This window comes from Lagenorhynchus albirostris, chromosome 2 (genome assembly GCF_949774975.1).
Source record: "Lagenorhynchus albirostris chromosome 2, mLagAlb1.1, whole genome shotgun sequence".
Lineage (NCBI taxonomy): Eukaryota > Metazoa > Chordata > Mammalia > Artiodactyla > Delphinidae > Lagenorhynchus > Lagenorhynchus albirostris.
In genome coordinates, this window is record NC_083096.1 from 73,497,931 (window position 1) to 73,525,878 (window position 27,948).

Sequence of the window (27,948 nt, forward strand, 5' to 3'; positions counted from 1 at the left end):
AGAAATGGAACTCTTGTTTGTCCCTGAAATCTGACCTACCTGCTCTCTTATTCATCTCAATTCATTGGCAACGCCATCCTTTTGGCTGCCCAGACTGAAAATCTTGGAGCCATCCTTTTCTTTTTTATTTATTTTATTTATTAAAAAAAATTTTTAACCAATTTTTTAAGTTGAAGTATCATTAATTTACAATGTTGTGTTAGTTTCAGGTGTATAGCAAAGTGATTCAGATAACTATATATACATATATTCTTTTTCAGATTCTTTTCCATTATAGGTTGTTAGAAGATATTGAGTATAGTTCCTGGAGCCATCCTTAAAGGTTCTCTTTTTCTCGTATATCACATGCAATCCATCATCAAATACCATTGGCTTTATCTTAAAAATATGTCCAAACTTACAGACTGGGAGAAAATATTTGAAAACGATGCAACTGACAAGGACTTACCTTCTAAAATATACAAACAGCTCACACAACTCAATAACAAAGAAACAAACAACCTGGACTTCCCTGGTGGCGCAGTGGTTAAGAATCCGCCTGCCAATGCAGGGGACATGGGTTCTATCCAGTCTGGGAACATCCCACATGCCATGGAGTAACTAAGCCCATGCACCACAGCTACTGAGCCTGTGCTCTACAGCCCGCGAGCCACAACTACTGAAGTCTGCACACCTAGAGCCCGTGCTCTGCAACAAGAGAAGCCACCACAATGAGAAGCCCGCGTACTGCAACGAAGAGTAGCCCCCGCTTGCCGCAACTAGAGAAAGCCTATGTGCAGCAACGAAGACCCAATGCAGCCAAAAATAATTAATTAATTTTTAAAAATATCCAGTCAAAAAATGGGCAGAAGACCTAAATAGACATTTCTACAAAAAAGACATACAGATGGCCAATAGGCATATGAAAAGATGCTCAACATCACTAATTACTAGAGAAATGCAAGTCAAAACTACAGTGAGCTACCACCTCACACCATTCAGAATGGCTCTCATTAAAAAGTCCACAAATAACAAATGCTGGAGAGGGTGTGGAGAAAAGGGAGTCCTGCTACACTGCTGGTGGGAATGTAAATTGGTGCATACACTATAGGAAACAGTATGGACGTTCCTCAAAAAACTAAAAATAAAGTTGACATATGATCCTGTAATCCTATTTCTGGGCATATATCTGGAGGAAACTATAATTCGAAAAGATACATTCACCCCAATGTTCATTGCACTATTTATAATTAGCCAACCTAAATGTCCATAGACAGATGAATGGATAAAGAAGAAGTGGTACATATACACAATGGAATATTACTCAGCCATAAAAACGAACAAAATAATGCCATTTGCAGCAACATAGATGCAGCTAGAGATTATCATACTAAGTGAACTAAGGCAGACAGAGAAAGACAAACACCACATGATATTACTTATATGTGGAATCTAAAATATGTCACAAATGAATGTATCTACAAAAAAGAAACAGACTCACAGACATAGAGAACAGCCTTGTGGTTGCTGGGGAGTGGTGGGGAGAGGATGGAGTGGGAGTTTGGGATTAGTAGATGCAAACTATTGTATATAGAATGGATAAACAACAAGGTCCTACTGTATAGCACAGGGAACTATATTCAACATCTTGTGATAAACCATAATGGAAAAGACTATGAAAAAGAATGTATGTATATGTGTAACTGAATCACTTTGCTGTACAGTAGAAATTAACACATTGTAAATCAACTATACTTCAATTAAAAAAATTTTTTTAAATGTTCAGAGCTTGATCACTTCCATCACCAACATACTAACACCCTAATCAGAGCCCCCATCATCTATCACCTGGATTATTCCAGTAGCTTCCTCACTGGTTTCTTTGCTTCCACCCTTGCTTCTGCTATGTACCAATCACAATAAAGCAGCCAGAGTGATACTTTTAAGCTTTAAGTCAGATCATGTCCCTCGTCTGTTCAAAATCCTCCAATGGCTCCCCCATTTATTCACAGTAAAAGCCAAAGTCTCTACAGTGGCCTACAGGGTCCTACAATCTTCCCCCATGCACACACAGCATCTTTCTCATTTCATCTCATTCCTGCCTCAAGGCCTTTGCATTGGCTGTTGGTCCTGCCTAGAAGCTCTTTCTGCAGGCATCCACATAGCTCCTACTTTCACTTACTTCATTGTTTCATTGTTCAAACATCATCTTATCAATGAGACCTACTCTGAATCCCCTATTTAAACTTGTAGACACTCCTTCCACTCTCAACCTTCTTTCTCCAACTCAAATTTTTTTCTCCATAGCACATCTCCATTTAAAGTACTCTATCGGGGGACTTCCCTGGTGGTACAATGGTTAAGAATCCACCTTCCAATGCACGGGACGTGGGTTCGATCCCTGGTCGGGGAACTAAGATCCCACATGCCGTGGGGCAACTAAGCCCACGTGCTGCAACTACTGAGCCAGCGTGCCACAACTAGAGAGCCCGTGTGCTGCAATGAAGAGCCCACATGCCACCACAAAGATCCCACATGCTGCAACTAAGATCCGATGCAGCCAAATAAATAAATATTAAAAAAAAATAAAATAAAGTACCCTATCAGAAGTTCCCTGGTGGCCTAGTGGTTAGGATTCTGGGCTTTCACAGCTGTGGCCCAATTGGGGAAGATCCTGCAAGCCGCACAGCCAAAAAAACAAAAAAAAGTTGTTTATAAAGTACCCTATTTATTTTACTTATTTATCTCTCTCCTACACTAGAATGTAAGCTCCGTGATGGCAAGAATAGTGTCTGTTTTGTCCACTGATCTGCCCTCAGCACCCAACAGTGCCTGTCACGTAGTAGGTGTTCAGTAAATATTTGTTGAATAAATGAATGGATTTCAGCACTGAGAGAGTGTTTACCATATGTCAGGCTCACAGAAACACAATGAAAAAGCAGCACTGTATGAAAACGGTTATACTGAAGTGTGCATAGGTCACTGACTCTGCATGGGAGGGTAGAGAAGAACACACAGATAAGATGCTGTTCTAGAAGGGAGACACAGCATGCCCAAAGAACCTCACTGTTGGTTCCTCTACGCAGAATGTCTATTCATCTCTGTGTCTCCAAGGCCTGGAATAGTGCTAGGCACTCAATAAAGCTTTCCAGAAAGCTGTGTAGAGGGCCTCAGGATTTACAAGTAGTGCCTAGATGTGGATGGAGGAGCTGGAGGCAAGCCATGCCATACGAGGGGTTTTCATTTTTTTAATTCTAGATTTAATGAAAAGCCATTTAGAGTTTTAGGCAGGCTTTTTTTCTTTCTTTTTTTTTTTTTTTTTTTTTTTTTGCGTTACGCGGGCCTCTCACTGTTGTGGCCTCTCCCGTTGCGGAGCACAGGCTCCAGACGCGCAGGCTCAGAGGCCATGGCTCACGGGCCCAGCCGCTCCGCGGAATGTGGGATCCTCCCGGATCGGGGCACGAACCCGCGTCCCCTGCATCGGCAGGCGGACTCTCAACCACTGCGCCACCAGGGAAACCCTTTTTTTTTTTTTAAAGTAAACTACCCTTTATCAGAGAGTGGAATGCAGGATGGGAGCAGGAGAAGGTGGCAGAGGCTGGTCAGGGGTCAGCTCTGGCCGTCATGGTCAGTGATATGGGCCTGTGGGAATGGAGAGGTGCTGAGGAATTCCAGGGAGAGAGAGGAGGAAGAGGAGATGAGACTGGTGGCACACTAACTGTGGAGGGGTGAGAGAGAAGAGGTCCCAAGCTTCTCCATTGCAGTGAGGTTAACTAGCATGGGGAACAAGGGAGGGCAAGTAGGTTTGAAAGGGTTGATAAATTCAGCTGGGGACACGTTGCATCAGAGATGTTTGTGGTGTATCCAGGTGGCTGTAACCAGTAGCTAGAGGGGGAGACAGGAAGCCTGAGCTTGCAGTACTCTGTCCCCCACGATAGCTCTTCCCCACCCCACCCTGGGCTCGACTGTTGCTAGTCTGTCCCTACTGCCAGATTGTGAGGGTAGGAAGCAGGTCTGATTCAGGTTTCTCCCCAGCTGTCTAGGCCAGATTCTTTTTTATTTTTGGTCGGGGCGGGGGTGGGCATGCTGTGCTGGCAAGCAGGATCTTAGTTCCCTGACCAGGGATCAAACCTGAGCCCGGTGCAGTGGAAGCACTGGACTGCCGGGGAAGTCCCTAGGCCAGATTCTGAACCATAGCAAGTACTTTGTGCATGTTTGCTGAATGAATAAATGGGCATCCTTGGTTGAGAGGTGAGAGTGGAAGCAATAGGCACAGAAGATATTGTCCAAGGGGAATTTTCAAAGGAAATAAGAAGAGAGAAGTGCTTAAAAGACCTGGGAGCAGTGGTTAGAGAGCTAGGAAGGTAAGCAAGAGCACTGCAGCCAGAGACCAAAGCATAAGTGTTACAAGAAGGAATTGTCACCAGGGGCAAAGGCTGCAGGGAAGTCAGGTAGGATGAGACTGAAAAGGTTTTGCTCTCATAAACAGTAAGCATTTCCCAGGTGCCTCCTCTCACTAGAGCATAGTGCCTCACGCTTTAGGCTGTGGAGATGGGGTTGAGATACCTCCTGCCCCCAGGGTGTTGAGAGTTCCAGCAGGGGTAACTGCATGTGTCATCCCCTTCTGTGTTTTATATTCTTTCTTTTATATATACTGACAACTTTTATATTTAGAATTAGCCAGCTGGACTCAGCTTAGATGATCCCAATTTTGTTGGCAACATCCAAAGCATCATAGTCAGGAGCCAGTCGAACATATGCCTCTTTCTCTCCATCAGGCCTGATCAGGGTGTTGACCTTGGTCACGTCAATGTCATAGAGCTTCTTCACAGCCTGTTTAATCTGGTATTTGTTGGCTTTGGCATCCGTATTGAACACCAATGTGTTGTTGTCTTCACTCTTCTTCATGGCTGACTAGGTGCTTGACGATGGCGTAATGGTCAAGCTTGTTTCTCTGAAAGGCGCTCTTCCGAGGGTATTTGGAATGCCTCCGGAGCCTCAGTGTTTTGGGCCGTTGGAAGGTAGATTACGTCAGACATTCTTTTTCTGTGGCTGTGGACGCCTTTCAACACTGCTTTCTTGGCCTTTAAAGACTTTGCTTTGGCTTCGGCTTTGGGAGGGGCAGGGGCTTCCTTCTTCGCCTTCAGCGCCATCTTCGTGAAAAGCTGTGTTTTACATTCTTATGGTTGGGTCTAAGTACCTCATGAATGATGTAGACAGTGAGTGCTGGGGAAATCTTAGAGAAGACTAATCAGCCAGGACTGCGGCAGGCTGGGAAGATGGCACGGCAGAGATAACCTCTAAATTATACCTTAGAGGGAGATGAGGAAAGAGTACATTCCAGAGTGGTGCTGGTGGGAGGCTGAGAAGGGAAACAGAGAAAAGGTGTTCTGGGAGCCTTTGGGTCACCTGGATAAAGATGTCCAGCAGGCTTGTCCTTGAACTGGCTGGAGGACAGGAGAAAGTTCAGCTCTGGAGCTATGTATTTGACAGTGAGGGATCCATAATGCTTAAAGCAGGAAGTTTCCTGTGCATCCTTTCCCTCTGAGAGGTGAAGAAATCGAGGTGCAGACAGGAAGAGCTGTCCAAGTCTATTAACAGCAGACGAAGGCCCCAGGAGCTCAACCCTGGCCTCATTCCCTTTCCACTACCCCACAGCCGTTGGCCTAGAGGTCATGGGGAGCCACAAGAGAGAAGGTCTGGAAAGGGTGCTTGGAACAGTGAAAGCCAGGCCTCAGGGTGAAAGTGCATTGGGTAATGGGAGGAAGAAAAGGAACCAGAAGGGGAGAAATACCAAGAGAAGCCAAATAACGCCAGTAAAGGAGACCTAGCAGACAGGATCTTGAGATATTTGCACGCCCATGTTCATTGCAGCATTATTCACAATGGTGAAGAAGTGAAAACCACCCATATGTCCATCAGCAGACAAATGGATAAAGAAATTGTAGTCTATAGATACAATGGAATATTAATCAGCCTCAAAAAATGAAGAAAATCCTGTCATATACAGCAACATGGATGAACCTTGAGGACAGTATGGTGAGTGAAATGAGCCAGTCACAAAAAGCCAAATACTCTATGATTATATGAGGCACCTAAAGTAGTCAGACTAATAGACAGAAGTTGCCAGGGGTTGGGAGGAGGAGGAATGGTGTTTGATGGACATCAACTTTCAGGTTCGCAAGATGAAAAAGTTCTAGAGATCTGTTATACAGCGATGTGAATATCGTTAACATACTGAACTGTATGCTTAAACTGTACGGTTAAGGAGACAAATGTTATATCACCATGTGCTTTTTACCACAATTGAAAATTTAAAAAAAAAATTTTCTTTTTTGAAGAAAAAGCCATAGTAGAAGAGAGTTGTAAGAAGAATAGTGTGGCCAAGGTGTAAAGACTGCACAGAGGTCAAGGCCAGTGGGGGGGCTTCTGGGAAATCGTGGAGAGTCATCTGAGCAGAGAGGTGGGGGAAAAGCCAGACAGACCACAGGGCATTAAAGAGGGTGAGGGCGACACTGGGGGTGGGGTGGGGTGGGGGGCAGCAAGAACGGACCCTGCCTGGTGATTGGTGGTAACAGGCAAGAGTTAGTGAGGGTGGAGGGGCTAGACTGAAAGGGTGGAGCTGTGGGAAGGATTATTGCTTTGTTTTCTTTTTCGGTACAGAGAGCACACTTGTGGGGGAAGGGGGGTTAATGATGAGGGAGTAATAAAGTGGGGAGGGCGATGCAGGGGGTCTTGGCACAGCGGAAGGGGCAAATGCACCTGTTAGCCTTCATTGGAGGAGGGACATGTGCCTTCGTGACAGGAGGGAGAGGGGGAAGGTGATAAGGGGGCGTGGACAGAGTGTTTGTCAGATATTGGGAAGGATGTGGCCAGGATGGGGGTGACTGCACAGTCTTGCTATAAATTCAATCCAGCAAGAGTTGAAACCAACAGCTTGCAGTGGGAAAGGGGGGCTGAGGAGGAGTCAAGAGAAGTGTGGGACAGCTGGGGACAGCAACTGTGGGACTGCAGCACGGAGTCCGTGATGGATGAGGTGCTGCCTGGCCGGCAGACACACAGACGTGTGTTGGCCCCAAAGGCAGAGTTGCAGGCACTCTCTAGCAGTGCCTGGAGTGGAAGAAAGGGCTGTGGGGCTGGCTGGGGGCTGGGAGGCAGCTGGCAGGGCAAAAAAGGTGGTTTGGAGCTGGAGAGAACAATCACCCTACAAACCTACTAATGTCCTCGGACTGCTTGCTCCCCTTACCTCCCGCGGTCCTCGGCTGGAGCGCTCTGCTCCGACAAAAACAGCACCAGTCATAAGCTTTGTCTTTTTAATAAAAAATAAACTGTCTGTGACAAGTCGTTTTTGAATCCCAAAACAAAGGAGAGGGGAGAGGAAAGGGGTCCAGGGGTCAGACAGGGAAAAGGAGTGAACAAGGCTCAGATTACCCCTGTGTTCTAGCCAGGCCAGAAGGGGTTAAATCTGCCCCAACTGAAGCAAGACGGAAGGAGGTGAGACTTCAGGAAAGGCCTCCCTGGTTGAGTTGATAAGGGGAGCAGGAAGGGAGCAGCTCCCTGCAGAGTCCTGGAGAGCCTTGGGAGAGGGGAGTGTTGGTGTCCAAGGTGACAGCTGCTTTTAGAGTGGAGTCTCCAGGTGTGGTGTGCCATCTTACAGTTGCTTAGGTGTTTGGTGTTTTAGGGTCTCCTGTAGCAGTATGTTTCTGGAAGATCCCGGAATGGCCAGAACTGAAGGATCCTCTCTAGGTCCTCCTATCATAGCCTAGGTCCAGGTCTGGGGCAGCCCCCATTAGAGAGGCCACGTGCTTGGCAGAAGAGAGTCCCATAGGGGAGTCAGACCGCTGTGCCCAGCCCCACTGAGTGCTATCGGTGGCACAGAATGGCAGAGAAGGTCCTCTTGTGGGAGGAAGGTGGTCTTTTGTGCTACTCCCACCCTAGTCAGGGCTGCACTGCTCCCGGTACCCCCAGCCAGCACGGCCAGGCGCCCTGCCCTACCCGACAGCTCCAGCTTGTACCCAGAGTTTAAGCCACCTCAGTGCCCTGGAGGTTGCTGTCAGCGTCCACATCACTGGCAGAGGTCCTGAATTCCTTGGGGGATTGGAGGCACTGCTCCCTGCTCAATGGGGCCTTCTCCCCGAGGGGCAGGGTCCCACAGCCTTGGACCTTGCCCCGGGCTCGGAGTGCCCCCAAAGGGGAGGCGAGGAGGAGGATGAGGGCTCCTGAAAGCACTAAGGCAAGGAGTACAGTGACGGTGAGGAAGTGGGGCCAGTAGGACCGCGGGGCAGCCAGGGCAGCCCCACCACCGACTGTGGTCAGCGAGGCCTCCATGCGTTCCCGGGGAATGCCCGCCAGTTCAGGATCCAGGGCCAGGGGTTGGTCCTGACTGTCCACCCAGTAGGAGACCACAGGGTATGAGAAGTCATTCTCAGTGGCCCAGCACTGATAGAGACCCCCCACCCCATCTCGCAGTAGCAGCAAGAGGGAGCCATGGTAGACTGTGGAAGAGATGTCCGAGATCGCTGCTGTGCCGTGACTCCAGTGGTAAGAGGCCAGAGCTGAGAGGTGGGGGCAGGGGAGCTCCAGGATAGAGTTGGGGACAGCCAGGACTTCTTTAACTGTAGGTAAGGGAAAGGGGCCAAAGGTTAAGGAGAGAGCAGGCAGGAGGGAGTCTCTACTCGACATGTGGGCCCCAACTCCCACCTCCAACTTCTATTTCAACTCCTAAACTCAACTCTGACCCCTTTCCTATCTCCAGTCTGGGCCCCATACTAACCTCCCCAGTCCATCTGACTGCAACTCTGACACCAGAAGCAACTTCAACCCCAACCCTGAATCCCAGCTTAGAATTCCTATCCCTCCTCCCTACAGCCTACATCCCAATCCATTCCAACTCTGGGTATTCAGGTCTCAAGCCAGGCAGGTGCTGGGGGAGAAACTGAGGCAGAAATGCCCATCCCCTCCCAGAAGTCCTCCCGAGCCTTTGTGCCTCCCCTGGTCCCACACTCACTGATTTGGGGGCGGCTCCGAGGCCTTCCGCTCCTGCCCATGGGGCCATTGGCACATGCCCACTCTGGGTTCCCACGCTCCATGTCCTGCTTCCAGGACTTCCTGAGAAGGCAGGGAAAGCAAAAATTATCCCTTGAAACAGCCAAGAGTGGGAGGAGGAGGGAGCAAGAGAGCGAAGTGCAGGGGGGAAGAAGGTGGGTCTGGGAGGCTAGGTAGAACGGAGAGGAGGGGAAGAGAAGCCCAGAGTGGACTGCCTGATGCAACTCCATCCCTGCAGGAGCCCCCCACAGGCCGGGGGAATCTTGCAGGGAATGTGTTAGTAGCACCTGGAAAGAGGAAGACCATAAGCTGGGTAACTGGCACTCACGGGATGGGGGTGGGCAGGAGGCGGCAGATTTGGGACTCTGGGTCCCAAGCACAGTGAGGGTCCCGGGCAAGGACACAGTCCACACAGCTGTCGTAGACACTACAGTTGGCTCGGGGAACCCTCCAGATGCCTCCTGAGAAGCCTGCAAACACTGCGCCCTGGAAGAAAGATGGAGAGTGTCAGGGTGTCCTTGCCACACCTAGGAAGAACCCAGCACCCAAGGTCTGCCCCACTAGAAGGCCATCTGAGGGTCAGGCCCCTTCCCACCTGGGTGGGGGCCAGCTGCAGGTTGCGAACAGGCTCAGGGTCAGGGAACAGCTGGATCTCCTCCACCAGATAAGCGTTGTTGTCCCCACTCACCACAGCCTTGTGGAGGGACCCTGTGCCTGTGAAGAGACAGAGAGAGCTGAAATTGTCTGACCCCATCTACACACCCCTCTCGTGCTCCCTCTCTGACTCCAGATGGCTTCCCCAGCTGTCAGAAAGTTCCTTCTGAAGTGTGCACTGGACACAGATCTGTCAGACCGTTTCCCTCTATGCCACGGAGATGAGCTTGCTTGTAAATGGCTGGAAATCCCTTGCCTCTCGGCCCTTCCTTTGCAACTGCCTGATAAAACTCCATGCCTGGAGGAACCCAACCGTCCCCTTTCTCCATGGACATGGGGAAATGGACTGCTGAGCACTTCTGTAGAAAATCACATCACCAGCCTCCCTCACCGCCATCCAGTGTCTCTACTCAAAGGCACTTCAGTGAGTTCTACCCTGAACACCCTTTTAAAAATTACTACCACCCCAACTGGCATTCCTGACCACACACTGCTCCATTTATTTTCTAATCTCATAATGTACCCAGTAATTGACTCTTCAGTATGTTTATTGTCTGTCCCCACGCACTCCAAAAAGGAGCTAGATTGTTGTCTGTTTTGTTCTCTATTGTATACCCAATATATGCACAGCTGATGTCCTAAAAGAATGAATGAACCTGATGGGTTTCTTCCACTAAAGCTCAAGGTCATCCATCTCAGCCAGGCCCTCAATATAATATATGCTTGGCAATCTTCCCCATCTCCCCCGCAGACTGTCTCTCCTTTTTTCTCTCTCTTTTTTTTTTAATAAATTTATTTATTTTTGGCTGCGTTGGGTCTTCATTGCTGTGCGCAGGCTTTCTCTAGTTGCAGCGAGCGGGGCTACTCTTCATTGTGGTGTGCGGGCTTCTCATTGTGGTGGCTTCTCTTGTTGCAGAGCGCGGGCTCTAGGAGCACGGGCTCAGTAGTTGTGGCTCGCGGGCTCTAGAGTGCAGGCTCAGTAGCTGTGGGGCACGGGCTTAGGTGCTCTGTGGCATGTGGGAATCTTCCCGGACCAGGGATCGAACCCGTGTCCCCTGCATTGGCAGGCGGATTGTTAACCACTGTGCCACTAGCGAAGTCCCTCTCCTTCTTTCTACGATGAATATTTGAATCTTTTCCTCTCTCCTCAAACCTCCCACCTTTTCTACCCCTCAATCTCCACCCACCCCGCCCCTCACTCATGACCCTGTGTCCTCCTACTTTGTAGAAAACACAAAAGCCTTCACAAAAGAGCTCCCTCTATGTCTTGCCCATTTCCCCCACAAGTCTATACATTCCCCCTTCCTGTCTTATCCCCCCTTCTACTCCTTCACTCCCATCCCAGCAGAGGTCTGTACCTCCCCCACTCACGACCAGTCCCTCCCCCTGGTTCTAGAACCAGGCTTCCTGCTGCCTCTGCAACTTAACCTGCCATTTAGCCCCTCACCTGCCCATCTCTTCGCCATTTCCCTCTCTACCGGATCCTGACGATCTTTCCCATCTTTAAAAAGATTGCTGGCTGGATCCCACGCCCTCCTCCAGTTACCTCCCCTTCCCCTCTTCCCCTTCACAGCCAAGCTTCCTGAAGCATGATCTGTGATCTCTACTCTCGCTGTTTCCAGCTCCCCCTCTATCCTCCCTCACTCTTCACCTCTCTAGCATGTCTTCCCCATAAGATAAACAGTTCTTGCTAAGGCCACCAAAGCCCTCCATGTTTCTCTCCCCCACCAGACTGAAAGCTCAGAGAAGGTAGGGACAGGACTGTTTTGTCCTCCCACTGTATTTTCAGAGCCTAGCAGGGTGCCAGGCACAAAGTAGGTGCTCAGAAAACATTTGTTGAATGAATGCCTGAGTCAATGAACTCAAAGGTTTCCCTCCTCAGCCCGAGTTGCAGTCCCTGCACTGGTCCCCTGAGGGCCTTCAGCCCTTTACTCACTGGTGCCCAGGTACATGACCAGATGGCTATTCCCATCGATGCCCTGGGCTGTCTCCACCGCAAGCCGTGTGTACTCCACACCAGACTTCACCAGCAGGGGTGTCCCCACCACCGGCTCATCCATCAGGAAATGGTCCTTCATGAAGGTCAAGGCTTTATCAGAGGAGGGGCCCTCCAAGCACTGAAGGGGAAGGAGGCAGATCAGGTCAGCTTTCTCCTTCCTTCAACTCACCCATTGCCTCTTCCCTCCCTCCCTCCCCCTTGGCTAATATCCTTTGCCTCCTTTCCTCTTGGCAGTCCTCATTTCAGGATGGGGATTAAAGCTGGACTCGGGAACTGCCTGGCTTTGAATTCCAGCCTCTGAACTGAGCGTGCCTGAGGTTCCTTAACAGTGTAATGGGCCTATTACCAATACATCACAGGCTTGCTGTGAGGATGCAATGCACCAACACATGAAAAGTAATTAGAACAGTGCTTGGCATAAAGTAAGTATTTCATAAACATTAGCTGTCATTATTTTCCTCCATCATCACCTTCACCAAGGATGCCTGGCCACCAGCAGGAAGTAGAGTGAGGGTCCCTTGCAGACAAGGACCACATTGAACTCATGTCTGTTAAGTCCAGGCGTAACACAGGACCTGGCACACAGTTGGTGCCCAATAAATGTTCGCTGAGTCAGTAATTGAATGAATGATGTCACAGAAAGGGGTGGTGAACAGGGAGTGTTTCTCATCATGGTGTGGCATGAATTTGATGCGTGACTCTGGGAGAATCCCTTCTCCATTCTGGGCCTTCTTTTTCTTACTCATAAAATGAGGGGGTTGGACCAGCTGTTCTCGAAAGGCCCTGCCAACACCAGCATACTGTGGCTTTGGGACACCTGTGTCCTGATCTTTGGTCACGATTCTTGTCCTCCGTTTCCAAGAGCACTGTCTTAACACCAGCCCCAGCTCTGTCACCTACAAGATATGTCCTCAGACAAGTTACCCCACCTCTATGAGTTGCAACTTCCTCATCTGTAAAGTGATGTAATAACATTTGTATTTCATTTTGATGCCAGAATGAGCATAGGCGCTTACTCTCACTTCCTCCCAAAGGGATTTTTTTTTTTTTTAAAGACACAAACCTACAGGGATGGGGAGAACAGGAGAGGAGGCAAAAGCAGCCACATTTTGGAAGCTGGAAAGCAAATGAACGAATAGGAAAAGATTTAGCAGGATAAAAGAATCTTCTTAAGCCAGCCCAGGGATAACCCCAAACTATCTGATTTATAAGGCAGAATTCCTGAAGTTCATGGATTAGTGGCCCCAGTCACCTCTGGAAATGGGGCAAAGGAGGGGCTGAATAAAGAAGATTATTTGAAAGTCTCTTTAAGAAGTAGGCAGATTTCCTCCCAGCTCCATGCCACTGAGTGACTGACCCTTCCATACCCTAGCCCCAAACTGGAGGTTTATTCTCTGGAGAGGGTAAGACAGAGGGACTCTGAATGGAGTACAGCAGAGATGGGTGACACCACCATGAAAGCAGGGGATTAAATCCAAGTAGACACAGTACCTGCTGAGACTCTTCCCCCACACCCAGCCCTCTTTCCCCATGGCTCCCAGACACCAGGAGCCAGACCATTTCCCTCCAGGCAGAAGACTGGAAGAATCTACTCCAGGAAAACTGACTAGAGGTCCAAGAGGAAAGACTTAAAGATATTGACATTGAAGGTCCCCAACAAAGCAGTCCAGCCAGACCATCCTCAGTGGAGCTATCACGGAGCTCAAGTTGCCAAGTCATGCCCAGGGTGCAGAGTTTCCAAACAGCTTCATGGTCCCCTCCCTCTTAAATATGAGTAGATAGCCAAGGATTACCAGATATGTGAGTGAAACCATGAACATGAAAGAGATCAAAACAAGGAAATGGAAAAAATGAACAAACAAAAACCTAAGAAGAAACAGAAATGGTTCAGAGAAAAGAAAACCAGAGCAAAATATCATTACTATCTTAAGAGAGAGAAGTATGAAGATAGTATACCCATGAAACAAGAACATAATGCTACAAAAGAGGAGTTGTTATTTCAAAGAGTGTGGCCAGAGGTTACATACTTCCTGAAAGAAGACCACACTACCACTATGAGGTAGTTTTGTTCCCGAAAATCAAACTTTAATCTGATTACATCTCTAGATCCAAACACCAACCAATTTACAGAAAATACTTAAACTCCATCACAAGATGCAAAATCAAGATCCAGACTGTGGAAAATTCTACATAACAAATAAATTGCAAGAGAAAAAAAGAAGTTGGAAAGGGAACATACAGACTAAAAGAGACTGAAAAGAACAACCAATCCAAATTTACAGTTCTTATTTGGATTTTGATTCCAATAAAGAAACCATAGTTTTTAAAAACACTTATGATATCTGTGAGACTATTAGAAATTTGAACACTAAATGCATATTAGATTAAGGAACTATTATTAATTTTTTGGTGTGATAATGGTACTACGGCTATGTTGTTGTTGTTTTCAAAGCCCTTATCCTTTGAAGATACATACTAAAATATTTATGGATGAGGTAATGGGATGAATGGTAGCCCCCCAAAAGCCATGTCCATCTAACACCTGTGAATGTGACTTTATTTGCAGAAAGGGTCTTTGTATACATAATTAAAAATCTCAAGATGACTCATTCTGGGGACTTTCCTAGTGGTCCAGTGGTAAAGAATCCGCCTTCTAATGCAAGGGACGTGGGTTTGATCCCTGGTCAGGGAACTAGGTTCCCACATTGCCGCGGGGCAGCTAAGCCCGCGTGCCACAACTACAGAGCCCACACACCCTGGGGCCTGTGCACTACAACTAGAGAAGAGAAAACCCGCATGCCACAACTAGAGAGAAGCCCTTGCAACGCGATGAAAGATCCTGCATGCAGCAACTAAGACCCAACGCAGCCAAATAAATAAATAAAATATTTTTTTAAAAAAGATGACTCATTCTGGATTACAATGGGCTCTAAATCCAATGACAAGTGTCTGTATAAGAGAAGTGGAGGAGACATGCAGAGATAAGGCAAAGTGATGACAGAGGCAGAGATTGGAGTGATGTGCCTACAAGCCAAGGAACACCAAAGGTTTCCAGCAGCCAACCAGAAGCTCAGAGAGAGGCATAGAATAGATTCTCCCTCAGAGCCTCCAGAAGGAACCAACCCTGACGACACTTTTTTTTTTTTTTTTTTGCGGTACGCGGGCCTCTCACTGTTGTGGCCTCTCACTGTTGCGGAGCACAGGCTCCAGACGCGCAGGCTCAGCGGCCATGGCTCACGGGCCCAGCCGCTCCGCGGCATGTGGGATCTTCCCGGACCGGGGCACGAACCTGTGTCCCCTGCATCGGCAGGCAGACTCTCAACCACTGCGCCACCAGGGAATCCCCCTGCCGACACTTTGATTTCAAACACCTGGCCTTCAGAACTGTGAAAGAATAAACTTCTGTTGTTTCACACCACCATGTTTGTGGTAATTTGTTATGGCAGCCATAGGAAACTAATACAGATGAAATGATACAATGACCAGAATTTGCTTCAAAATAATAAGAGGAGAAGTGGATGGGGTATAGATGAAACAGTTTGATTGGCTATGAGTTGAAGCTGGCTGATGGGTGTACGGAGGTCCATTACACTATTCTGTTCACTTTTTATATATTTAAAATTCTCTATAATGGAACACGTTTATAAAAGACATATTCAAAGCTCAAAAAATCTAGTAAATTAAATATCTGATAGCAGAAATTAAAAATCTGATAGAAGGATCAGAAGATAAAATTGAGATACTCTCTCAGAAAGTAGAACAAAACCAAAGACATGGAAAAAATCTTTTAAAGGATTTTAAAAGGTAGAGGACTAGTCCAGGAGGTCCAGAAAGAAGTGAAAAAACGTTCTGACATTAGAGTGTCAGCTCCATGAGGAAAGACACTTTTGTCTATTTTGTTCACTGCTATATCCCCAGTGCCTAGAACAGTGACAGGTGGCCTCAAAAAATATTTGTTGAATGAAAAGGGAACAGGAGGAAATAGTTCAAGAAAACTTCTTAGAACTGAAGGAACTAAAATTCCAGGCTTAAGGGGCAAATTGAATGTCCAGACAATGAATAAACAGATATCATCAAGGCACAATCATGAAATTTCAAAACCACCAGCGACACAAAAGAGGTACTACAAGATTCTAGTGAGAAAAAGAAAAACAGGTGACATTCAAAGAGTTGGGGATCAGAATAGCTTTAGACTTCTCAACAGCAGCATTGGAAGCTAGAAGATAATAGAGGAAGCCTTCAAAGTTTGGAAGGAAAATCATTTCTAGTCTCGAATTAGATACACCTAGGCAAACTATCAAACATGAATGTAGAATAAAGACATATTCAGACATTCAAGGTCTCAAAAAAATTTACCTGTCATGTATCCCTTTCCGGGAATCTCCACTAAAATGAGATAGTGAAAAAAAAGAAAAGAGAGGAAGTCGTGGGATGCAAGAAACACCAGATTGCACAAGGAAGAGGCAAAGGGAATGCCCAGAGTGATGAGGAAGGGAGATTCCAGGATGGCAGCTGTGTCCCGGATGTAGTTAAGATGTAGATGTAGTACAGACTACAGCAGATAGGAAGGATCTCCAGGAAGATGAAACTCTTAGAATACATAATGGATCTTTTTTTTTTTTAATGGATCTGTTTTTAAAAGAGATTAGATAACTGAGGAATAGTTTGGGGTTGAATTAAAGATAAGAGCTTAGAAAACAAAGCAAAAAAATAATAATAATAATCAAGATAATTACTAACCCCAGGGAAAAATTTTAAATTATGCAAAAAGGAAAAATAATCATGTCTTACTACCTGGCTCAGTTGTGAATAATGAATCATAATACAAATATTGATTTAACCAAAATTACTATAAAACAATGTTGGGAGATGACGGGTGGGTGCAGTGGTGTGTTGATAAGGCAGCTCTGGGGAACGACGAGTGGGGGGACCTCTGATTTGAAGTGTTTGCTGATTTCCATGATGTATTATTCCCACCATGGCTGATTTCAAGCTATCAATGTATTGTCACTGAACTCGGATTTGTAAAGAGATGCACAAAGGGTTCTTGCTAGTTGCTGCAAGCCAGTTCTAGCACATCGCTGAGTGCGGGTGGGGGACATGGTTAAATCCTCACCATCCAGAATGGGAATTCAATAGACACTGCCTGACACTGAAACATCAAGAAGTAGCAAGAAAAGTATTTCCAGATTTAGAGATAAATATCAAAAGAATCAGCTAAAAGAGTTGAAGGTGGTTGTCTCTAGAGAGGAAAGAGGGCTGAGGATAGGAAACAGGGCTGTTTTTTGTAACTAACCATGTAAATCTATGTGATTGTTTAAATGCTGTACATATACACTCTGATCAAAAAACAAAAGTTAAATAAGAAATGCAGGTGAAGATGCCCAAGACAGTCCTTGGCACAGCCCGTGCTCCCTTGTTTCCTTAGTGATATACCCAGGTATTTGGGGTGCACTCAGCTGGGGTGAAGAGGTGCCGCTCTGTGTTTAGGATGGGGTTGGACACATGTGGAATGTGGGCAGCCAGAATGGGTGAATATCTGAGCAGACAGGACCTGGGGGTGCGGGGAACACTAGCATTTATTGGGCATTTATTATGCTGTGATAGGTACTTTGACATGCATATTATGTATCTGGGGAGGCAGGGTTTGCTCAGTGGGATGGGTAGTACTCACGCTGCCTGGCCGAGGACTGATATCAGAGAACCCGTAAGTAGTCCAGCGTGAAGTCTCTTTGTTCAATTCCTTATACTTCCCCTCAAAGACATGCTTGATATCCTTGAGTGAGAAAGCACAGACAGCAGAGCTCCTGGTCCCACCAACCTGCCTGGAGAAAGCCAGAGGGGACATTGTCTGTAACCTCCTCTGCTATACCAGGAAGCTCCCCTTCCAACCCTGGCCCACCTTGGTGAGAAACCCCAGAAGGGCAGGAGGATGAAGGGCTGGGTCAGCCCCCAGCTGTGGTGATAAGGGCTAGGAGAGCCCCAGACTCTAGCCCATCTTAGGATCTGAGGTGTGATTATCTTTAATGAGAATTAAATGGGGCTCATGCCCTGGGGTGTCTCCTGCCTGGCCTGCCCAGACTGGGCCCCTATGGGAGGAGCAGTATAACCAGCTGCCCAACAGGCTCCAGATGAAGTGTTCCTCCTTGGGGATCCCATGTATTCCTGGTCCTCAGATAACCAACCAGAGCCTAACTACAACTATTTTTATTCCTTCAGCCTTGGTCTGTGGAGACAAAAGGTCTCTCCTGTTCTCTTTAACCTGTGACATACACCATATTCTCAGTTCTGGATGCCATAGATACCAGACCCTGCTTACAACAGATATCTTTGATACCTGACATATTGTCAGCAGATCCCAGACCACAGCAAGTAAGTTAAACTTTCTCAGCCTCCAAGCAATGACTGTATTTTTATCTTATGTCGCTGGTGGTGTTTCACTCTTTGCTCTGACCATTAGGAAGCTCAGAGCGAAATTTGTGCCGACATCCCAGGACTGCACATTTGTAACGCACATTTGTAAAGCACATGTGTAATGTGCTGACCGGATCCCCGGGTTCTCTTATTCTCCTTTTATTTCCATTTCCTCATGGATTTTATTTTATTTTAATGTTTGCCTTTTGTAAGCTGCCTCCTATCCTTTTTGGAACCAGGCAGGATATAAACTAATAAGAACCTTTCTGAGCTTTATTTTTCCCATCTACATTAAGGGCATGAGTCAAATTCCTGGGAGATGGTGACGATCAAATGCCTTCGTATGTGAAGTGTGGAGTATGTGCTCGGCTCACATCAGTTCCTACCCTCCCTGGCGGGCCAGGGCAACAAGGGTGCTGACCCGTAATCCCGCTTCCAGCCGCCACGTTCCCGCCTGGCTGCTCACCACTGAGAGGTGAAGACAGCGTAGACATAGGGATCGGTGGAGGAATTGTCTGCCAGCAGGACAGCGTGACGGATGATGTTGAAGGGCAGCTGCCCCGGCTGGGCGCAGAGTAGCTGGGCCTTCAAGAAGGTGGTCCACTTCTTCTGCAGCAGCTTTTCGCCGCCTACGTCGCTCTAGGGGCACCAGAGGAGTCAGGGGACGACCCCTGCCCCACGTGACCTCGCCCTCTTCCCCGCCCCTCACTCCCATTGGTCCCTAAGTGCTCAGCCCCGCCTCTGCCATCTCCCCATTGGCTTCTCCACAGCCAGCCCCGCCTCCCGCCCAGGTTGCAGACCTTGCAGACTCTGGCCACCCGGGATGTGTGGAGCTTCTCGAAGAACTCAAACTCGCTGGCTGTCTCCTCGAAGAAGAAGTAGACGACGTGGGTCGAAGGGATGGCTGCCACGAAGGAGGCGTCCGCTGCAGGGGCGGGGCAGATGGGCTAAGAGATGGAGCACCTGGATGCCCTGGCTTCCCCTTTGTGAAAACCCTTGGCTCTGGAGGACAGGAGACATGACCTCTCGGGTCCCACAGCTGGTCGAGACGTAGCCATGGGTAGGGGGTGGGGGCGGGGAGCGACTGGTACTTCTTTAATTATTTATGTAAGATGAAAGTTTCAAGAGGACGGGAGTTTTGTCTTCTTCCCTGCAGTACCGCCAATGCCTAACAGTACTGCCTTGCACACTGTTATACCTCAACAAATGAGAGTTGAGTGAATTAACAGCAGTTCACAGTGCCAGGTCTCCGGGACTTGGGGAAGGGGGCCAAACCTGTGCTGGGTGGGGCTCAGGTCCTTACGTTGCAGCCAGCGGAGGAAATTGTCCGTCTTGAGGACAGGCTGGGATCCCAGTGTGCGCATCAGGATGGGCTCACTGCCCAGGAAGTTGTTCATGGTGCCGGAATAGAGCATCCCATCTAGTGTGGGGAGAGGCGGGGAGACCTCATCAGTTGGAGGGTGCCCCTGCCCTCCTCAGACCTGTCAGCATTCACATCAGTCTCTGGCCTCCTTCATGTGTTCTACACCTTCCTATGGAATCCCAAAGCCCAGCTCACAGCCCCCCACTGAGCACCATTCTTAGGTCCTTCTGCCCACAGGGAATGGCCAACCTTATGGCCTTCAGTGTTTTGGCACTTTTCTCTGGCTCCTCCCTCCCATGCCCAGCTAAACCACTTGCCAGTTAGAATCACTCATTGTTGCCCGAAGACGGCTTTGTTTTGTTTCCGTACCTTAAGTCCTACCCTTTTCTTCATGGAACACCTTCCCTGCCAATCTACCTATCTTTCAAGGTCCCACTCAGTCAAAGTCCACCGCCTTCAGGAAGCCAGGGTGGGAAGTCTGTAATGGTTTGCGTCTGGGAGGGCACAGCACCATGATTTCTTCTTTGTAATCCCTACAGTTCCTAGCACAATGCCTGGCACACCAGAGGGGGCATTCATACAGAGCAGACTTGTTGAACAAATGACTGAATCTCAGACCTCTTACCTGCCTGAGACCCTTCCTGGACCCTCCCACCTCTGTGCCTCTCTCCATATCCATTTTGCTCCACCTCCTTTGTGGCAGTTTCAGCAGGAGCTGATGTTTGGGGTACCTGATTCTCCCTCTGATTTTGTGTTCCGAGGCTCCTGGCTTCTCCTCCCTCTGTCCCCTGCTTTTCAGGAAATTGTCAGATTCCATAAGTCACAGAGTGACCAGGGAAAGCAGTTGCTGGGATGGACCAGGGAACCTCATACTCACCTGCCAGGACAGCCGTGTGCTTATGGGCGGGGTCGAAGGGGCTTTGGCCTTTCCCCTCTACAACCTTGTCCTCCGAGATGGGCAACAGGTTGGAATCTTGGAGTTCCTAGAGAGGGGGAGTGGCTGGGGGGCCAGAACGCCAGAGTCTCATGTCTGGGAAAGGAGGGGCGTGAGGGAGGGAGGGGAGGGGATGTAGAGGAAAATTGGTCTGGGGCCAGGAAGCTCACAAGGGTCCTGCGTCTGGAAAACCAGAGTTTTCCAGAGCTGCAGAGGATGAGCTGGAAGTAGACTGTGAGGAGGGATGCTTGGGGCCTGAGAGCTGGTGCCAGATAACTCACAATGAAGGTACAAGCAGGGCTGAAGGCGAAGGTGCCACAGGCGTAGAGATGGGTGGCATTGAAGGAGACCAGGACACGAATAAAGTTGAAACACTGTGTCTGGGGGAGATAGAGAATTCAGGCCTCCAGGGCACTTGCCCCAAACTCCTGGGCCCCCAGAGGCTGCTCCTTCACTCCCTAGTAGGGAGAAGGGCTGGGCAATGCTGAGGCAGTCCCCATCTGTCTTTATAGAACATGATGCAGGCAATTATCATGCAAACAATCCTCTGCTGCCTGCCCAACCTGAGATCATCCAGTGATGGTCTAGGGACACCAGGGTTCTCTACCAGAGCCCCAGTATCTCCACCTCTACTTACCTCATTGCTCTTCTTCTTAAAGGCACATTCACTCTTTTTTCGGTCACTGGCTGGCCAGGGTATCTGAAGTGGGGCATTGGGAAAGAGGAGATAAAGGGAATGAGGTCTTCCGCTCTAGCTCTGACCTACCATCCCCCCCTTGGCTCTGATGTGAAATCACCAGCAGGCATAGTGGTTAGTTACATGCTAGTGGGCTATAATAACCTCAATTTGTGACCCTGGCTATTACCCTGATGATACTGTTATTCATTAGGACACAGCTCCATGGTAGAGCATGGCATATGGAATCAGACCTGAGTTTGACTCTAGACTGAGCCACTTACTGGTTGAGTGATCTTGGTCAACTGCACAGGCTTCTGGAGGGCACAACTAGGTAGCATATGTAAAGCGCCTAATGCCATGCATGGTATAAAAGCAAAGGTTGGCAAAAAAAACCACCACATTTCCTGAGGAAATTGTTAAAAATGTCAGTTCCTCACACCTTAGAGAATCTGTATTTTTAAAAAATTATATTTATTTATTTATTATTTTTGGCTGTGTTGGGTCTTCGTTGCTGCATGCGGGCTTTTTCTAGTTGTGGTGAGTGGGGGCTACTCTTCCTTGCGGTGCACAGGCTTCTCATTGCGGTGGCTTCTCTCGTTGCGGAGCACGGGCTCTAGGCGCACGGGCTTCAGTAGTTGTGGCTCGCAGGCTCTAGACCGCAGGCTCAGTAGTTGTGGCGCACAGGCTTAGTTGCTCCGCGGCATGTGGCATCTTCCCGGACCAGGGCTCAAACCCGTGTCTCCTGCATTGGCAGGCAGATTCTTAACCACTGTGCCACCAGGGAAGCCCAGAATCTGTATTTTTTTTGTTTTGTTTTGTTTTTGTTTTTGGTGGTACACGGGTCTCTCTCTGTTGTGGCCTCTCCCGTTGCAGAGCACAGGCTCCGGACGCGCAAGCTCAGCGGCCATGGCTCACGGGCCTAGCCGCTCCGTGGCATGTGGGATCTTCCCGGACCGGGCACGAACCCGTGTCCCCTGCATCGGCAGGCGGACTCTCAACCACTGCGCCACCAGGGAAGCCCAAGAATCTGTATTTTTAATTGGCATCCCATGTGTGCAGGTGGCCCACAGACCACACATTGAGAAAAAAAAACCGTGGAGATGCTCAGTAATTGCTAGCTCCCTCCCTCCCTTTTATTCTTCCCTCTCCCTTTCTCCCTCACGTTGTTCCCATGAGTAGGGTGGCTGTAATTTAACACAGAAGCTTCAGTGATTTCTACCGGTGGGTGGATATCATATTATTGATATAATTTGAGTCAATGTTTCTCTCATATGTCAATGATTTCCATATCAGCCATTTTAGTAATTAATAGTATTCAACCAGTATTCATGGTACCAATGAATAGTGAGGCCACTATAGTGTTTCTTGTCTGTTATACCAATCATATATATATGTTTATACGAAGAATTGCTGATTGTTGGGGACTTTCCTGGTCATCCAGTGGTTAAGAATCCGCCTTCCAATGCAGGGACTCAGGTTCAATCCCTGGTCAGGGAACTAAGATCCCACATGCCGCAGGGCAACTAAGCCTGCACACCACAACTACTAAGCACGTGAGCCACAACCAGAGAGCCTGCGTGCTGCAACTACAGAGCCCACGCACTCTGGAGCCCGCGGGCCACAACTAGAGAGAAGCCCGCACGCTGTAACAAAGACCCAATGCAGCCAAAGAATAAAATAAATAAATATTAACAAAAAAAAGAATTGCTGATTGTTGCTGATTATAGGTAACAGCAAATTGGGTGGTTATTCATGCGTAAGCAGCCCAAGCGCAGGGCAGCTGTCGGTCCCCTCCTCACTCCCAGCCCACGCCCTTCCCCTGGCCTCTCACCATGTTCTTCAGCCTTGGTACCCCTGGATCCTGGATATTCAAAGCCAGAATGGCCTCTCGAGCCCCCACATAGAGAGTGTCTCCATCACCACTCAGGAGCAGAGTGTCAAAATCCTGGAGGCCCTTCTGGTGGAAGAAGCTAAGAGCTCTGCGTCCATCCCCTGTTGAGAGGTGGGGAGAAGGAGACAGTGATGAGAAGTCAGTGGTCAGGGATTCCCTGGTGGCGCAGTGGTTGAGAATCTGCCTGCCAATGCAGGGGACACGGGTTCGAGCCCTGGTCTGGGAAGATCCCACATGCCACGGAGCAACTAGGCCCGTGAGCCACAACTACTGAGCCTGCGCATCTGGAGCCTGTGCTCCACAACAAGAGAGGCCGCGATAGTGAGAGGCCCGCGCACCGCGATGAAGAGTGGCCCCCGCTTGCCGCAACTAGAGAAAGCCCTCGCACAGAGACGAAGACCCAACACAGCCAGAAAATTAATTAATTAAAAAAAAATGTTTAGGGCTTCTCTGGTGACGCAGTGGTTGAGAGTCCGCCTGCCAATGCAGGGGACACGGGTTCATGCCCTGGTCCGGGAAGATCCCACATGCCGCGGAGCGGCTGGGCCCGTGAGCCATGGCCGCTGAGCCTGCGCGTCCGGAGCATGTGCTCCGCAACAGGAGAGGCCACAACAGTAAGAGGCCTGCGTACCGCAAAAAAAAAAAGAAAAAAAAAAGTTAAAAAAAAGTAAGTCAGTGGGCAAGCAGCTGATTTCTGAAATAAAATCAGGGGAAGAAAAGGGCTGGCAGAGTGTGTTCCCCAGACCTTGGCAACTGGACCCACTCTTCATCAGCAGCTCCCCGCTTCGTCCCACCCTGCTGGCAGCCATAGGAGCTTTGTGTGTTGAGCTCATAGTAGAGAGGAAAGGCAGCCAGAGACAGGGTAATGACAGACTGGAGCTGGGGGAGGGTGGCCCGTACCCAAGAGACAGACAAAGGGACAGGAAATAAAGTGAGGCACAGTGGATGCTCTTCCAGGCCTGGGGGCTGCGGTGGGGGAGGACACGTTGGTCCTCACCCGTGGGGAGAGCAGAAGGCAGAGAGACGACAGGAAGGTGTTGGCAGCCACAGACAGGAAAGCTAGATGTAGATAAGACTATGTGTCAAAGTAGCTGTGGGTTGTAGGGGACCCACTCACCAGCCCCACTTTCCTCCCCGCCTCTATTGCAGGAAATTTCCACCACAAGAATCACTGCCATAGGCTGAACAGAAAGGAAATGTTTTTCTCCAAAGTTTCCTGCAAGCGCCTAGATGTCACCTGGGCATGGGATTCCAGCTGGTTGTGGGAAGTTCCCTGAGGTCTCCCCATCACCGTGGTGTGGCAGAGGTGGGGCGTGTGTGCCTGGTCCCCTGGCATATCAGCAAGCGGGGAGGAGCTTCTGAAATCCTCTCTCATGAGCACATTTGTACTTTTGCATTAGTTAGAGGACTGACTAGCTAATTGTTACCTTCGGAGGCTCAGAGACTGTTAGGACCAACCAAGAGGAGGAGCTGGGGAAACGTGTGGCAAGGGGCTGGAGAGGCAGGCCTCCCCAGAACTGTATACACCCCTCTGTTACTGAACTGACTGCCCCAAAGTGTGGTTGTCGGTTCATCTGCCTCCCCCTTGGGACCATCAGCACTTTGAGGGCAGGGGCTGAGCCCTGTTTATGTTGTAATCCCAGCGCCCAACACAGAGGTCCCTCCATCAACGGGCAACATGCATTTCCTTTACCGCGTTGCCCCAGAAAGACGCTAAAGACACAGCTGTGCCCAGGAGTCTGCCCCTACAACTCCTCCAGAGCCCGTGTTCCTTCCTGAATCTTTTCCCTGGAGGTGCAAGACCAGCAGTCACCACAGCCTCAGTAAGAAACCAGCCAAGCTGTGCCTAAAGGGTCCCAGGGTCCGTATCCCAGTCAGGCCACACTGAGTTCTTGTATTCTTGGTGTCCACGGTACTGGGCCTGACGTGGTCCAGCATCATCTGTGCAGTTGTGTGTCCTGGTGTGTCCTGGGTCACCAGGCCCACACATGCTCTTCTGGCAGGGGCCTTGGCTTTGGGGCACTTGAGGGCATGAAAGCAGTTACGGGTTTGAGGTGACCAGTTCGATACCAGTGACATTTAAGGAGGGAAAGAAAAATCACCAACTCTGGAGAACAAGAAGGCACAACGCCCCTGGCCCCCTGGTCCCCTCACTTCCCTTTCCTCAATCTCTGCCCCAGGTGAGTTTCATCATTCACTTCTGTCTCAGTCAGCCCGGTGTTGCCATCCCCACACTTCCTGATCATCAGACACTTACCTGCGTAGTATTTGACCCTGGGTGTGGGCCCCTGCCCGTCACCCCGTGCAGTCGTCGGTGGTGGCAGGAGCAGCAGAAGCAGCTGGAAGAGGAAAAGGCCCAGGAGGCTCCAGGAGTCCAGGCCCAGGGCTGGAAGGGCCATGCTCAGCCAGAGGCTGTCACCAGACGGCTCTGGGGAAACAGGCACCCGCCACTCTCTGGGTGAGCAGTCGTTACCACATCCTCCCTGGGAACCAATCAGATAGCCCCAGGCAGCAGAAGTGTGTATTGTGGGGGGGATGCTAGAGAGACGGGCCAGCTTCCTCTCCAGAGTGCCCTTAGAGAGTCTCACTTCCATCATCCCAAAGGCCCGCCTCACTCTCCCCTCTGGGTAGGAGTCCAGCTGTTCCCCATCCCGCCCTTCTGATCTCTTTGCACCAATAGCCCCACTTTGCCTTTTCTCACCTTACTCTCAGGGAAGTCTTTCTTGCTGTTTCCTCTTTGCCTTCCCTCCTCCTATAGCCCAGAGCCCAAACCAATGCCTGGTCCTGGGCAGGGAACTTTCTGGGGAGCAGATTCCTGCACTCACAATATAGATTCTTCAGACGTGACTCTCCTGGCACTTTCAGATCTGTTGATACCCAAGGCCTCGTACACAGCCCTACCCTCTGATGACCCAAACAAGCAGACCAGGTCTGAATCAGCCTGTTCTGATCTCTCCGCAGCTGGGCTTAGGTCGCTGACTCTCAGGCCTACAAGCCTCTTCTTGCAGGGAGGAGATGGGAGTCCAGCCTGGAGGGCTGGCTACCAGCATCGTGCGGAAAGTGGCCCAGGGCAGGGACTGGCTGGCTGTCTCCCAGCCTCTGCAGCTGCCCCCTCTCTCCCTGGTCCTTGTGCTGCTGCTGTCTGTCTCCCTAGGCCTCTGCATAATCCTCCCCTGGGACTGCCAACCCCCAGACACCCATCTCATCTCACCCTTGAGCCAGACACAGTGCAGAACCTAGATGTCCAGACTCTTGGGCGTGGGTGCCATCCAAGAGAATAAAGAAGGGGGGTTCCCAGGCCCCAGAGGCAGGGGACGGGAGGCTCAGCCTGGCTGGGCCAGGCATGCGGCGCTCCAGGTACCCATAGCGGCAAAGCCAGCACTGGGAGCTCTGGGCAAGGGAAACCAGAATTTCCACCTCGAGTTGTGACAGATCCCTGGCTTGGGCGGGAAGTTGGTGGATTGGGAGGGGACTAAAAGGAGGCACACCTCTGTCTTTCACCTCATCTATCCAGAAAGTTTAAACGGCCAGAAAGTTTCTGGGTCATTTCAGCCATTCCCCTGTCCCTCTATCTCATCACATCCAGTCTAACCAGACTAGCAGTGGTTTCTCCTCTTGCTCAAGACTTCCCAGCTAGGAGACATGACACAGTCTTTCATATTCCTCTTTCCACTTACCCACAAGGTGCGGTCTCTCTACTCTTACCTACTGGGAAGTCCCTGCAGTGATCTAAACTTTCAAACCTCCCACTTCCAACTGGGCCATAGTCTTTAAAAAATAAAACAATTGCAAACAACAGGGACCTACTGTATAGCACAGGGGACTATACTCATTATCTTGTAATAACCTATAATGGAAAAGAATCTGAAAAAGAATATATATATATATGTATAACTATCACTTTGCTGTACACTTGAAACTAATACAACACTGTAAATTAACTATACTTCAATTTTTTAAAATGGCTTTAAAAAATCTAATAAATAAACAAAACAATTGCATTAAGCTCTTATCCATGGCTTTGCTGTGGAAATTCCTTCTGTGGTCTTATCTCCAACACTCTTATGGCAGCATCAGGCCAGTGGGAAACCCAGAAAATTTCCCATCTGAGCTTGAACATACTTCTGGGGCACCCGAACGCCTGATGATGGCTGCTCACCCCCTCCCTGAAGGCTCCAGGGGGAACCTCATAATCCAGGGTTAATGAGGCATCTAGCACCAAGGGCTTCATGACCTATAAAGTGGGTAGTTTCCTGCCCACTCCGCCTGAGCCCCGCTGACTGCTGGTTAAAGAGCACAGACACCCCAGGGCTAATCCGACTCCGATAAATAACCCACCTCCTCCTTAAATGCACATTCCTCATGGTCAGGAAGTCCTTCCTGTAGGGTAACTTCCGTCCTTCTTGCCACAGCAAAGCCTACAGGGTGATGGGACAGCCTAGGCTCCTCCTTAGAAGAATTCCTTATCAGTCTGCTCAGCCTTCTTTCCTTTCCCTCTGCTCCCATTTTCCCTCCATTTCCCTGAGGGCTGGCCTCAGCCCAACCCCTCCTGACAACTGTTTCTATCAAGACTTACCTAAGACTTCCCCAGACTCTCATGGAGTCTTGTTGCCAGATCCTTGGGAGAAGCCATGGTCTAAGCCACCCAGAGAACATTTTGTAGACTCTCAGAATCAAGGGAAACTCCCACCCAGACCCCACCTCAGAGCCTAACCTGCTCTGGGACCTCTCTGCTTGAACAGATCGTCTTTTCTGGGTCTCTGGGAGGAGCTCTGATAGGGTGGGTGGGGCTTGGGGAAGGAGGTTCCAGCCCCACCCTCCCAGTCCTTGCCCTATTCCCACCTCTCTGGAAGTGTTAGATTCAATGCCCTGAGCCGAGTTCCTCCTTCTCCAGAGACCCAGGAATTCTCCTTCTGGCAACAAGTCTCCCTTTCCCCAGCCTCTCCAGTGAATATGAAGTCTGCATTATCAGGCTTTGGTCTACCCAACA

The 27,948-nt window shown here is 49.2% G+C and overlaps 1 protein-coding gene, 1 long non-coding RNA gene and 1 pseudogene across 7 annotated transcripts; 1 reads left to right on the plus strand and 2 right to left on the minus strand.

The window, feature by feature from the left end:
* Positions 1-4,674: 4,674 nt before the first annotated feature.
* LOC132515925 (large ribosomal subunit protein uL23-like) lies at positions 4,675-5,132 on the minus strand (annotated as a pseudogene).
* A 664-nt stretch (positions 5,133-5,796) lies between these two features.
* Positions 5,797-19,140, plus strand: LOC132512548 (uncharacterized). 2 transcript variants are annotated; one of them, XR_009538219.1, is made up of 3 exons: positions 5,797-6,018; positions 17,897-18,049; positions 18,388-19,140. It is a non-coding gene; the product is annotated as an uncharacterized LOC132512548 (long non-coding RNA). The 2 variants fall into 2 exon arrangements; XR_009538218.1 differs by lacking the exon at positions 5,797-6,018 and adding an exon at positions 9,838-10,102.
* SEMA4A (semaphorin 4A) lies at positions 7,279-27,689 on the minus strand. 5 transcript variants are annotated; one of them, XM_060136204.1, is made up of 16 exons: positions 26,170-26,332; positions 25,660-25,825; positions 25,216-25,386; positions 22,899-23,059; positions 21,026-21,088; positions 20,670-20,768; positions 20,332-20,437; positions 19,395-19,511; positions 18,892-19,016; positions 18,558-18,730; positions 17,352-17,502; positions 11,615-11,795; positions 9,620-9,738; positions 9,353-9,510; positions 8,987-9,087; positions 7,279-8,594 (listed from the first exon to the last, which is right to left on the minus strand). In XM_060136204.1, the coding sequence occupies exons 3-16, from the start codon at positions 25,355-25,357 to the stop codon at positions 8,002-8,004; spliced, it is 2,289 nt and encodes a 762-aa protein (XP_059992187.1). In that variant the 5' UTR covers positions 25,358-25,386; positions 25,660-25,825; positions 26,170-26,332; the 3' UTR covers positions 7,279-8,001. The 5 variants fall into 5 exon arrangements, with proteins under 5 accessions (XP_059992187.1, XP_059992189.1, XP_059992188.1 ...); XM_060136206.1 differs by lacking the exons at positions 25,660-25,825; positions 26,170-26,332 and adding an exon at positions 27,673-27,689; XM_060136205.1 differs by lacking the exons at positions 25,660-25,825; positions 26,170-26,332 and adding an exon at positions 27,535-27,662.
* Positions 27,690-27,948: the final 259 nt, after the last annotated feature.